The 13374-nt window shown below is 48.3% G+C and overlaps 1 protein-coding gene across 1 annotated transcript in view; it reads left to right on the top strand.

Annotated features, from left to right (window-relative positions):
• ak5 (adenylate kinase 5) overlaps positions 1-12923 on the top strand; it is a 70141-nt gene extending 57218 nt beyond the window's left edge. The window contains exons 12-15 of the mRNA XM_030115453.1: positions 1651-1814; positions 11490-11606; positions 11677-11883; positions 12495-12923. Coding sequence (XP_029971313.1) covers positions 1651-1814; positions 11490-11606; positions 11677-11883; positions 12495-12569 — 563 coding nt within the window. The 3' untranslated portion in view covers positions 12570-12923. The remainder of the gene's footprint in view (positions 1-1650; positions 1815-11489; positions 11607-11676; positions 11884-12494) is intronic.
• The last annotated feature ends 451 nt before the right edge of the window (positions 12924-13374 follow it).

Raw genomic sequence — 13374 nt, 5'->3', positions numbered from 1 at the left:
GGAGGATGAACAACAACAAAGCGTAGAAGAGTGTGGAAGGATTTTGAGATATTTACAAAAGATATTTGTTTTTGAGGTGAATTATGGCCAAAAATAAACCATTCATTCAAATTTTGCACTGTTAATTAACCGACGTGACCTGAAACACTCAAAACTGAAGCAAGCATTTTTAGGATATTAGTTTAGTAACATTAGCAGTAGGAGTATCGTATTCATTATTATAGAATTATTTGTTAGATTTCTTTGTATTTATTTCATTGCGTTTGTCCGTGTGTTTCTTAGTTTGTTGAGTATTTCCAGCTGGGGTGCCAGATGTTCAGGGGCCACATACAGCCCAGTGTCACCTCTAGTGGACCAGACTGGTAAAAACATCACAGACTGACCTTTAAATTTAAACTTTCATTGTTTTGGTGCAGAAGAAAACGTAATTTTTTTCACAAAAAACAAATAGTTACTTCCAGAAGTGACTACAATCTAAAATAAAGGTAATTTCCAACAGTGCTGAAAATGAAGAAATGTTGATTAAAAGCTTGATGAAATGGAGATCATCATAGCATTTTAATATCTGGACCATCACAGGATTTAATGCCAAATGATTACTCAAAATGTTGAGTTTTTATTTTTTGACGTAAGTCTTCTCAGTTAAACGCTTTACTGTGTCTAAATCCAGCTCTAAACTCCAGTAAATCTAAAATTCAGATGAACTCAGGAAGAGAAAACCAGCTCTACCCAGCAGCAGCTTTCCCATCGAGCCTCTAACAAGCCTCTGGGGCCTTCGGGGTCATTATTCTACCTTCTGGGGAGGGTTTGTGCAGTGACTGTGTGTTGAGGCGGCTGTGCAGCATTTTCAGGATCATAGACAATTTAAAAAAAAAGAAAAAAAGGCGTCTGCTGCATCATGTACAATGATCAGATCTATAACTTCCTTCTATAGCTTCCTCTCTGACTGCAGTCGTCCGAGCCCGGCCCGGCCCGGCCTAGCCCGGCCCGGCCCGGCTCATGTCTGGCCGCTCTCTGAGGAAATGGAAATGTTTGTGGTTGTCACTGGCAGACATATGGACTCAGACTGGGGGGGACGTTGATGAATATGAAGCTCGCTCGTGGTTTTATTACCGGGCTAAGGGCTGCTGTTGATGAATCACCGCCGCACGCGGCTTCACGGCCTGGTAATACCTGCAGAATCACCTGCGAGCGTCGCGCAGCAGCAGCTGAACACACACAGCCTCAATATCCGGCCGTCAGAGGGAGATCCTTCAACACCAATGGAATTACAGGAACAGTTTCAAAGCAGAGGTTTTTAATTTACCGTATGTTGAGCCTTACTGGACAGACAGCCGCTAATTGGAAAGTTTAACGCTTTAATGCGGATTTTGAGCTGCTTGTAATGTTTCGGGGTGAAAAGGATGACACACCTTCACACAACAGTAATGGCTGCTTTGCAAGGTGCTCGATATGGAAAATATATAATATTACTGCTGCTTTTGGAAATGGGATTCATATGAAAAAAAAAAACTTGAAAATAATCTCAGTATCTTTGGTTTGTGTCTTATTAAAGCGATGTGTGTGTGTGTGTGTGTGTGTGTGTGTGTGTGTGTGTGTGTGTGTGTGTGTGTGTGTGTGTGTGTGTGTGTGTCTCTGTGTGTCTCTCAGGCGGTCCCGGCTCGGGCAAGGCGGTCCAGTGTGAGCGTATGGAGGAGAAGCTGGGCCTGCGCCGCATCGCCCTGGGCGACCTGCTGTGCAACGAGCTGCAGTCCCACAGCGAAAGAGGGCGCCACCTGCGGGACGTCCTGGAGAGGGGCGAGCAGCTGCCCGAGGTCAGTGTGGCGCTCCGGCCAGACAGCGGCCCCGCTACGTGCCGCACAGATTATCTTTAAATGTCTGAAATGTAAATGATAATGTGCTAAAACATGCCAGGTCGCTCCCGCAGGCCTTTCACCGTCCGACCTCCATCACTGTCTCACATGTTCACTTTATTTCCGTTGACTAACTTCCTCATTGCTAACAGGTTGCTTCTCAGTAACTCAGTAATTAAGTCGTCAATAGCAGCACATACAGAGACCTTCACAGGTTTTTAGTGTCACATGTCTCAGATCAGTATCAGTCAATCGAAGATACATTTCATTATTTTGTTCAAAGCTCAATGTGACAAGTGGAGCTCAAATACTGATAAACTGCTGGGTTGGATGGATGATGGATGGATGGATGATGGATGGATGGTGGGTGGATGATGAATGATTTATGGGTGGAAGGATGGATGGATGGATAGATGGATGATGGATGGTTGGATTATGAAGGAGGATGGATGAATGGATGGTGGATGAATGGATGATGGATGGATGGATGGATGATGGATGGATGATGCATGGGTGGATGGATTGATGAATGATAGATAGATGGATGGATAGACAATGGCTGATGGATGGATGGATGATGGATGGATGGATGAAGGATTGATGATGGGTGATGATGATGGATGATGGATGAAGGATGGATGATGGATGATGGACGGATGATGGATGGATGATGGATGGATGGATGATAGATGGATGGATGATAGATGGATGATGGATGGATGATGGATGGATGATAGATGGATGATGAATGGATGGATGGATGATGGATGGATGAATGGATAGATGGATTATAGATGGATGGATGGATGATGGATGGATGGATGATGGTTGGATGATGGATGATGGATGGATGATGGATGGATGGATGATGGATGGATGATAGATGGATGATGAATGGCTGGATTATGAAGGAGGATGGATGAATGGATGGTGGATGAATGGATGATGGATGGATGGATGGATGGATGGATGGATGATGGATGGATGGATGGATGATGGATGGGTGGATGCATTGATGAATGATAGATGGATGGATAGAGGATGGCTGATGGATGGATGGATGATGGATGGATGGATGAAGGATTGATGATGGATGAAGGATGGATGATGGATGATGGACGGATGATGGATGGATGATGGACGGATGATGGATGGATGGATGAAGGATGGATGATGGACGGATGATGGATGGATGGATGTTGGATGGATGATGGACGGATGATGGATGGATGGATGATAGATGATGGATGGATGATAGATGGATGATGGATGGATGATGAATGGATGATGGATGGATGATAGATGGATGATGAATGGATGGATGGATGATGGATGGATGATGGTTGGATGGATGATGGATGGATGAATGGATGGATGGATGGATGATGGATGGATGAATGGATGGATGGATAAATGATGGCTGGATGATGGATGGATGGATGATGGATGGATGGATGATGGTTCGATGGATGGATGATGGATGGATGATGGATGGATGGATGATAGATGGATGATGGATGGATGGATGTATGGATGGATGGATGTATGGATGGATGATGGATGGATGATGGATGAATGATAGATGGATGGATGATGGATGGATGGATGATGGATGGATGATGGTTGGATGATAGATGGATGGATGATGGTTGGATGATGGTTGGATGATGGATGGATGGATGATGGATGGATGATGGATGGATGGATGATGGATGGATGATAGATGGATGATGGATGGCTGGATTATGAAGGAGGATGGATGAATGGATGGTGGATGAATGGATGATGGATGGATGGATGATGGATGGATGGATGGATGAAGGATGGGTGGATGGATTGATGAATGATAGATGGATGGATAGACGATGGCTGATGGATGGATGGATGATGGATGGATGGATGAAGGATTGATGATGGATGAAGGATGGATGATGGATGGATGATGGATGGATGGATGAAGGATGGATGATGGATGGATGAAGGATGGATGATGGACGGATGATGGATGGATGGATGATAGATGGATGATGGATGGATGATAGATGGATGATGGATGGATGTTGGATGGATGATAGATGGATGATGAATGGATGGATGGATGATGGATGGATGATGGATGGATGATAGATGGATGATGAATGGATGGATGGATGATAGATGGATGGATAAATGATGGTTGGATGATGGATGGATGGATGATGGATGGATGGATGATGGATGGATGATAGATGGATGATGGATGGCTGGATTATGAAGGAGGATGGATGAATGGATGGTGGATGAATGGATGATGGATGGATGGATGATGGATGGATGGATGGATGAAGGATGGGTGGATGGATTGATGAATGATAGATGGATGGATAGACGATTTCTGATGGATGATGGATGATGGATGGATGGATGAAGGATTGATGATGGATGAAGGATGGATGATGGATGATGGACGGATGATGGATGGATGATGGATGGATGGATGAAGGATGGATGAAGGATGGATGATGGACGGATGATGGATGGATGGATGATAGATGGATGATGGATGGATGATAGATGGATGGATAAATGATGGTTGGATGATGGATGGATGGATGATGGATGGATGGATGATGTTTGGATGGATGGATGATGGATGGATGATGGATGGATGGATGATAGATGGATGATGGATGAAAGGATGATGGATGGATGGATGATGGATGGATGGATGTATGGATGGATGATGGATGGATGGATGGATGAAGGATGGATGATGGACGGATGAAGGATGGATGGATGATAGATGGATGATGGATGGATGATAGATGGATGATGGATGGATGATGGATGGATGTTGGATGGATGATAGATGGATGATGAATGGATGGATGGATGATGGATGGATGATGGATGGATGATAGATGGATGATGAATGGATGGATGGATGATAGATGGATGGATAAATGATGGTTGGATGATTGATGGATGGATGGATGATGTTTGGATGGATGGATGATGGATGGATGATGGATGGATGGATGATAGATGGATGATGGATGAAAGGATGATGGATGGATGGATGTATGGATGGATGATGGATGGATGGATGGGTGATGGTTGGATGATGGATGGATGGATGATGGATGGATGATGGATGGATGGATGATGGATGGATGGATGGGTGATGGTTGGATGATGGATGGATGAATGATAGATGGATGGATGATGGGTGGATGGATGATTGATGGATGATGGTTGGATGATGAATGGATGATGGATGGATGGATGATGGTTGGATGATGGATGGATGATGGTTGGATGATGGTTGGATGATGGATGGATGATGGTTGGATGATGGTTGGATGATGGATGGATGGATGATGGCCATATGTGGTCACGTGACTCTTGCTGTTGGAGCAGATGAGTTGACGCTGCTCTCTGGACTGGGTGTGTTGATAGTGCAGGCTGATGGACGGACGTCTCTTCTCCAGCTCTGCAGTCGTGTTTTTCTGTGTTCATGAAACTCTGGCAGCTGTTGGGGAGTCGGGAGACCTGAGGCTCTGCTGCTGCAGCTTTATCATGTTCAGTCCTGAGGTTGGCAGTGTGATCCTTTATTGCTCTTGGGCAAGACACTGAGCTACTTTTTTTTTATGGTCTTTCGCAACCGTTACTAAAGATTAGAAAAGCTATGATTTTATGATTTTATAAGAAGACTGCTGAGTGTGTTATTGTACCTAAAACATGAGAATTTGAAAGCTGAGCTGGGATTGGTGCCAGTTATGTAGATGCATGTGAAAATTAAAACAGATTAATTAACAGGTAAAATAGTTGCTCGACTGAATCAACCAACGCTGTATTTTAGTCAGAACCTGTCCTCACATTATGCCTCCCTGTTTTTGGATATTTTTCTGCTTGGGGCTTATTGGAGAGAGAAAAAAGAAAAGAAAACAATGATCTCAGGCAGTGGATGAAGATAAGAACACCGTGTGCCCATTTTCTGGAGTCACGCTTCCTCCAAACGGCACATTTTACTGGAATGTGGACCTGAAGACTGAGTCTTGTTTAGAATTACTGTAAAACAGGGCAGTCGGCACAAACCGTGACAGAACGCCGCCCGGGCCTCGACCCACGCCTTTCGATCGACGGGCGAACTGTGGGAAGAGTCCTGCAGAACTCTGAAAGCAGCGAAACAAAAACCATCTGAAAAGAAGTGTGCCTGATTATTATTTCATCAGTTTATTGAATAAAGTTCGCTGAGCAAAGAGAAACGCAGCCTTGTGCCCCAGAAAGAGGAAGAACCAGATAAAATCCTGACGTACTCCAGTGAGCAGGCCGCGTTTCTGCCGGAGGCCCGATCAAATGAACCGCAGACGGAGGCTGGAGCATCATCCAGTCGGGAGCTCTGAGAGCGGCTTTCACAGAGGCTGCTCGCCCAGCGAGGCAGACAGCTGGCACAGCTGGCCGAGCCCGACAGGCGGAGGAGCGCAGATAAACGGGCAGAAGAAGCATTTTCTGAGGACAGAGACGTGCTGATCGGGGCCGGGACGGGAGCTGCCACCACTGACTCGCTCCTTCCTTATGGTGTTGCAGTCAGGAGGAAACGTACAGATTGCTTTATGAGAAATTCAGAGCAGGTGGGTCATGGCGACGTGCGGCCTTTACGCAGCAATTACATATGGACTATAGATTAGGCTGAAGTGATGCTGCGGTGGTTGTATAAGAAGGAGAATGTGTAGAACTGTTAGAATATCACAGAATATGAACTGCAGTCTCTTACTGGAACTCTCAGTGTGAGTTAAACGCAGTCTCAGCGTTTCAGAGGTTTCCTCGGAGTGGAAACGTTTTCAAAAAGTTGAATTTTAAGTGACTCCGCCTTAACTGAGCCCCGGAGCGCTGTAGGTAAGAGGCGGCCGATCGGCTGGAATCCTCCCAGGATTCCCGGCTCTCATTAGGACCGGAGCGATAATGGCCGCTGTGCTGTTGCGTGTTGTTGCCAGCGATTAATAATGAGGGTTATGTGGAGGCCGCTTAATTGAACTTGACTGCCAGGCAGTGACATTTCACATCAAAACACCGCCTGCACACACACACACACACACACACACACACACACACACACATACACACACACGGTTATCTTCCCTTCAAATGTTCAAAGCTATATACCGTCTATATGTATATGCGTGTGCAGATGTAAGTCTGATTCCTCATTGGGGAAATCACTGCATCTTCAGACGACGGCAGGTTTCAGGGCCAGGCCGTAGTTATGGGTGTAGTGTCTTCATGAGTGAATATTTATGAACCCAGATTTAAAGCGAAGGAACTGACTGAAAGGAGAACGTGACCGTCAGCCAGGCAGGAGGACTCCAGAGGACTCCAGAGGACTCCAGAGGACTCCAGAGGACTCCAGAGGACGGCGTTCAAGCTCTCCACCTGAAAGCAGGCTGAAAACAGATCAGAAGGAAACAACCAGAGCCTGACGAGTCTGACCGGGGCCGGAGGTGCTGAAGCTGGTCGTGAAGCAGCAGCCTCAGGCGTGGAGCTCGATTGCAGAGATCTAACATGAATCACACACACTCACACACTCGAAGACGGCGAAATTCAATAAGTGAAGAAAACAGCGAGGAGGCGGGAGCTGCTCTTCCTCGCCCGGCCATGCAGGTCGAGTTTAGAAGACGTCTACAGGAAGCAATATGGGTCAGTGTATTGAGCCCTTAACACACACGGTAACGTAACACACGTGTGTGAGCAGCCTCGTGATGTGTGTTTACTCCACCGGAGTGAATCGCCGTCATCGATCGGCGTCCTGGTGTGACAGACGTCCTCAGACGACCCGGCGACTTTGACGAGTCGGCGGTCGATTGATTATTCAGAGCGAAGACTCGCCCTGCGTTCTGGGTGTCGAGGAGGAGAAACGGTGCCTCCGAAGCCGGATTTCTCGGCACCTCTGAGCCCGTTATTGTCAGAAGTTGTTATAAAGACGTGAGTCACATCACACATGCGTGACGGCTGAGGTTTATTTAGAGAGGATCCCTCGTGCGGCGCCCTGCTGCCAGGAATACACTCTGCAGCGCTGACTTCTGGAGAGAGGAAACATCCGCATGAAGCAGGACTGAAATCTATTATATTTATGTTGGTGCTAACAGGAGGGGCTCAGCGTCGGTGTGCTGCCTCAGAATTTATTGTGCGATTACTGAAGAGCCTCCACCGAAACGCCACAGGAAGCGGATGATCCCGGCCGCCGAGCCCGGAGGGAAGCTGCAGCAGGCCTCGCCTCGGCTCCGGATTGCTCTTATAGTCAGTGAAATAAAAGTCCTGCCTGATTTAAGGCTTGTGTATCGGCCGCAGCAGCGGGCGTTTCTCATCCTGGCCTCCGTCCTGCCCCGATGTGACGAATGCAGCAGCATATTTTAAAGTCACGAGCTTCTTTTTGCAACAATTTGCTCTGATTGAAGGAAGCCTTCCGTTGGTCGATGCGTGTCTGCAGGTCTCTGTCCTCCTCCCCAGCTGTTTGTCCTCCGTCCGTCCATCCCTGCATCGTTCCACACGCTTGTCATCTTTTTACAAACAAACAAGAGAGGCACTCGATTTGAATGAAAACTGGACCATCACACACACACACACACACGAGCACACATGCACACAGGCAATCAGCAAATTGTTTTCAAGCAGCAGATATTTGTTTTCACTGTTTTGTTTTGTTTTTTTTTTGTGTGTAAAATGTTATAAAACAGGCATTTCATTATCAGAGCAGTCAGCCATAATCTCTCTGCTTTAATTGATTCAGTTCTGGATGAAGCCCGGCTTTGTGGAGGTGACTTTGATTGGTGTATTTTTGAGTGTGACGACCCAGCTTCACCTTTTCACTCTCACACACCTGCATCCGTACGGTCAGAGCTTTCCAGGAGTGTGTTCGACCCGAGCGAAGCCAGAAAACACACTTTCTTTCTTGTACTTTTGAGAAGGACACGACAGAGTCAAAAAAGAGGAAGCAGTAACTCAGAATCAGACGCATTTTTTGTAAGATTATAAAAGCGATGCTGTGTGAATTTGTCGGCCACATAAAAAAAAAAAAAAAAAAAAACTCCCACGCACAGATTTACTTGAACTTTCCGTCTGTGCGGTAGAGAAAAGCGACGGCTTTCGAGCAAGGCTCAGCTGTCTAAGCTCCTTACCGCACATTAAGGTCACGTCCCATGTGCTCGGCAACAGGAGCACTTATTTTTTTATTTATGCTGTGAGTGAAGCGGCTGTATGAGAGACTCTGGTGATAATCCCACTCCGGGATTACTGAGGCGCACCTCTGCAGGTCTGCAGCAGGACGCACGGCCACGCCGCACAGACATCGCCCACGCCCCCATCCCGGCGCACAGTTTCATCTAAAATGTGAGTTTTTAATGACGAGCTCGACGGCGGGAGAGTCTGACTTGACTGGTTGTTGCTGTGCTGTTGCCTGGCAACAGCGAAGGTGCTGCTTAATTCTTCTCGGTGAAATGTGTCCAGTCTGGCCAAACGAGCGCTGGAAGTCTCGACAAATAAAATCAACAGTACAGTGCAGGGTCGTAGATTATGGTGTGAAAAATAATGGTACTAAACACCATCACACATCCTGCACAGTCACACGTTGACATCCAGCCAGCAGCGTCTCAACAAGGCCCAGTCCTCTGCAGACATAAATCACCCCCCCTTTCCCACCTTCGTTTCCCTTTTCAGAGCACTTTACAGCCGCAGAGCAGCGCATCCGCCAAAGCAGCGTCCTCGCAGGAAGGAAATGAGTGTTTTATGTTCAGTGAGAATAAATACTTTTTCAACCATCAAGCAGAGTCGTCGTGGAGAGGTGAGGCAGCTTCACCTTTCCCTTTTTCACAACAAAAGCCTTCAGAGACATCAGCGACGTGCTGCAGACGCTTTGCAAATTTAAAGAAATAATAATGAAGCTCATCCATGAGTTCGATGCTCAGTTGGACAGTTGATTGATCGTCCTGTGGTCACCTCGGAGGCTGCAGTGCTTAGGCTGGATATTAGAAACATTCATAATGTCATGATGGCATTTTTACAGCCGGACGGTTCAGACCGGCGAGAGTAATAAAGATCCTGTCATCTGATGGCCAGAAGCAGGAGGGGCCGCGTGCCGACAGGAACAGGAAGCAGGCCTCCAGCGTCCAAGTTATCGTCATTACTGAGTGGAGGGCTGAACGGTGTAAACAGGAAGCAGTTACATAAACCTGCTTACCTGAAGACAGAGAGGGTGAAGTAGTGAAGATTTAGTGTCTTCATCAACATGAGAGCAGCCACATGCTGCAATAATCACATGCAAACACGCCGCAGAAGTCAATAAACAATGTAAGTGTCAATCAGAGGCCCGGCAGGAGAAACCCGCCCACAGCAGGAGCCGAGAGCGGCGCCGCGGCGCCAATGAGGCCAACGGGCCAATTAAAACCGGCGGCAATAAGAGCTGCAGCGAGCCGAACAGCCGGGAAGCAGAGGCAGCCTCGTTACAGTCGGCAAGAAGAAAACACTCCTAAAACCAATTGTTCTGCTTTGAATGCCTTCAAGAATAAAGACCAAGACCAACTGATGGGAATCAGGAATGCAATCAGTAAATTAAAATCAAGGTGATTTCTCACACCACCATTCCAGACTCTTCTAATCTTGGAGTTTATAAAGAGGATTCCATCCCATCAGGCCTCAGCCGCTTTTCCCACCAAACACCCAAAAGCTCCGGATCGGAGACGTCCTCCGCCGCCCGGCAGCTCCTCCCACCTGCCTCCTGCACGCCGGCCACACCTGATGAAGACAGTGATGTCGAAAGAGGTCCCTGAGCGTGACCCTTGACCTCGATCAGCTGCAGTGTGGCTGTCTGCCTCATCCCAGGAATAGGTTGGATTAATAAAGAATATAATGCGCAGAGAGGAATGGGGTTCCTGGTTCTCACTCTGGACTCACATCGACCATGTTGTGGGTTCAGGGGTGGAGTTTGCATGTTTTCCCCTTCGGTTCCATATTTCTTGCCTGACATTTGTCACACGGTGTGGAAAACGATGATTAGTTTTTTGCTTTTTTTAGTTTGTTTAACCATTCTTATCAGTCTAACATGTACTTAATGAAACTACACAATGGCTGCAACGTGTCTTCCCTTATTTAATCTTCTGTGTGTTATTTATGCTGACGTGTGTGTGTGTGTGTGTGTGTGTGTGTGTGTGTGTGTGTGTGTGTGTGTGTGTGTGAGAGACATGAACACACTCCACCCTGAAGTGAAATGCTAAAAGTCTCGTAGAACCATTATTCCTTTAAAAGAAACAGCTGCTGTGTGAAAATCAGTCGTAACAGATTATTTGTGTACATTGGAGTCATTCCTGGTCCAACCGTGTTTTTATTGGTCAGTATTTCATATTTTTTTATTTAATATAGTCATCATGACTCCATTGCTGTTGGGTCTTTATCATATATTTGAGGTGTTTATTTTCCATAAATTATACTTCCAACAAGGTTAAAATGTTCCCGTTAATGTCTAATTTTATGAGTTGGCTGGACTTCTTCCTGTCAACATGTCATTGTGTGTTTGTCATAAATAATTCTGTGTGTGTGTGTGTGTGTGTGTGTGTGTGTGTGTGTGTGTGTGTGGTGTGTGTGTGTGTGTGTGTGTGTGTGTTGCAGGGCGCGCTGCTGGAGCTGCTGTGCGAGGCGGTGGCGTCGTCGGTGCGGCAGGGAAAAGGCGTGGTGGTGACCGGCTTCCCCAGAGAGCTGAGGCAGGCCGAGGACTACGAGGCCAAGGTCAGAGCGGCCGCGGGGGGGGCGGGACCCCGCCCTGGAGTCTGTTAATGACGGTCCCTCTCACCCCCAGATGGGCGAGCCCGGCGCCGTGCTGCTGCTCAGCTGCTCGGCCGACACCATGTCCAGCCGCCTGCAGTGCCGCGGCAGACCCCCCGGCCCCCCCGACCCCCCCGGGCCCCCCGGGCCCCCCGCCGACCTGCAGCGGAGGCTGGACAGCTTCGGCAGCGACAGCCAGGCCGTGGCCGCGCATTACCAACGCAAGAGGCTCCTGCACACGGTAACTACAACCACCTCCTCGGAAAGCAGAGGAAAAGCCACGTGTGCACAGGGAGAACATGCAAACTCCACCGGGGGGGGGGGGGGGGGGGGGGGTTTGTTGTCTCAGAGCGTCCAGGCCACTTCTAAAACTGAAGCTGAGTTATTTTATCCTCCGGTCCGTCCGGTTGGGACACGCCGGGAGATTTGCTCTGCTGCAGTGCTGCAGGAGCTTCAGAGGACAGAGGGGTGGAGGTTGTTCTCAGCTTCAGGCTCGACCCTCAGACGGACGCCGTCATGTTCTTTCGTTCACACACAAAGTGGAGAAGAGTTTGAGTGAGACGTGATTATGTGAATTCCCTGTAGAGGATCTGTTCGTTCGGTCTGAGGAAAGCGGATCCTGAGCAGGTGATTAAAAACCAGTAATGGACCGTGAACAAACGGACAGTCGGGCTGATAAAGCGTGAACATAGTCATCTCAGAAGAAGTGTTCTGTGCTGAGAGCTGATGTGAGCGTCAGGAGAATCACAGGCCTTCTCTTTCAAAACCAGCCGTTTGAGCGTCCAGATGCCGCCGACCTCGGACCGCCGTCCTGGACACGCCCTCACCGGCGGTTTCTCTCTCCTCCCGCAGATCGACGCCGAGAGGCCGCCGGACGAAGTGTGGGCTCAGATCTGCCAGTCGGTGGAGTCGTCCTGCACATTCTGAACCCCCACGGTCTGCCTGCCAAACTGCCGTCCGGGAGCCCCACCTGTGAAGACCCCCCCAACCCCCACCCCACCGCCCCCACATCACCTCACATCCGATCCAGTGGCTGCATGTCGTCTCACCTGCAAACAGTGAACCCCTCCTTCTGCTTCTCACTCCGACAGAACCTCTGGTGTTCATATTCTGCTTCCTCCACCCCCCCCCCCCCCCCCTCTCTCTCTCTCCTCTCTCTCACATCCACCTCAGTATCCGCCGCCGCCTGCCATGACTGGACGGAGGAACCGGCACTCCCTGCTGTGACTGAGAGCATGCTGCATGTGGAATCTGCTGCGCTGAGCCAGGTCGTCCCCCCCCCCCCCCCCCCCCTCCCTCCACCCAACAAGTAGAAATGTCAGCGTGTGCTCATGCTCTGACCCACAGCACCGTGCGTCGTATCGTAACAAGCATGCCAGAATTACAGCTCAGCTTCGCCGCCTTTTTTGTGCGTCAAAAAGAAAAGGTTAAAAAAGAAAAAAAAAAAATTAAATGAAGAGTATTAAAGATTACTGCATTTGTATGTTTCCGAGCTCATCGTGCAGGTGCTTGTTGGAGTTTGGTATTGAACATTCACAATAAAGCCAGTGCATTTGCTAAAAGGGGAGTGTTTCTGAGTGTGTGTGTGTGTGTGTGTGTGTGTGTGTGTGGAGAGTCAGCCGTGATCTGTCAGCTCCATCTGCTGGTAGAGGGATCCAAGCAGCGCTCGGGATTTATATCATGGGAGATGAGCAGAATATCTGAGGCGTAAAGTTTTCTGCATCCTTCAAAC

The sequence above is a fragment of the Salarias fasciatus genome, chromosome 18 (genome assembly GCF_902148845.1).
Source record: "Salarias fasciatus chromosome 18, fSalaFa1.1, whole genome shotgun sequence".
Classification (NCBI taxonomy): Eukaryota; Metazoa; Chordata; class Actinopteri; order Blenniiformes; family Blenniidae; genus Salarias; species Salarias fasciatus.
The sequence above is the reverse complement of the archived record's forward strand: the minus strand, read 5'-3'. Positions and strand labels throughout refer to the sequence as shown.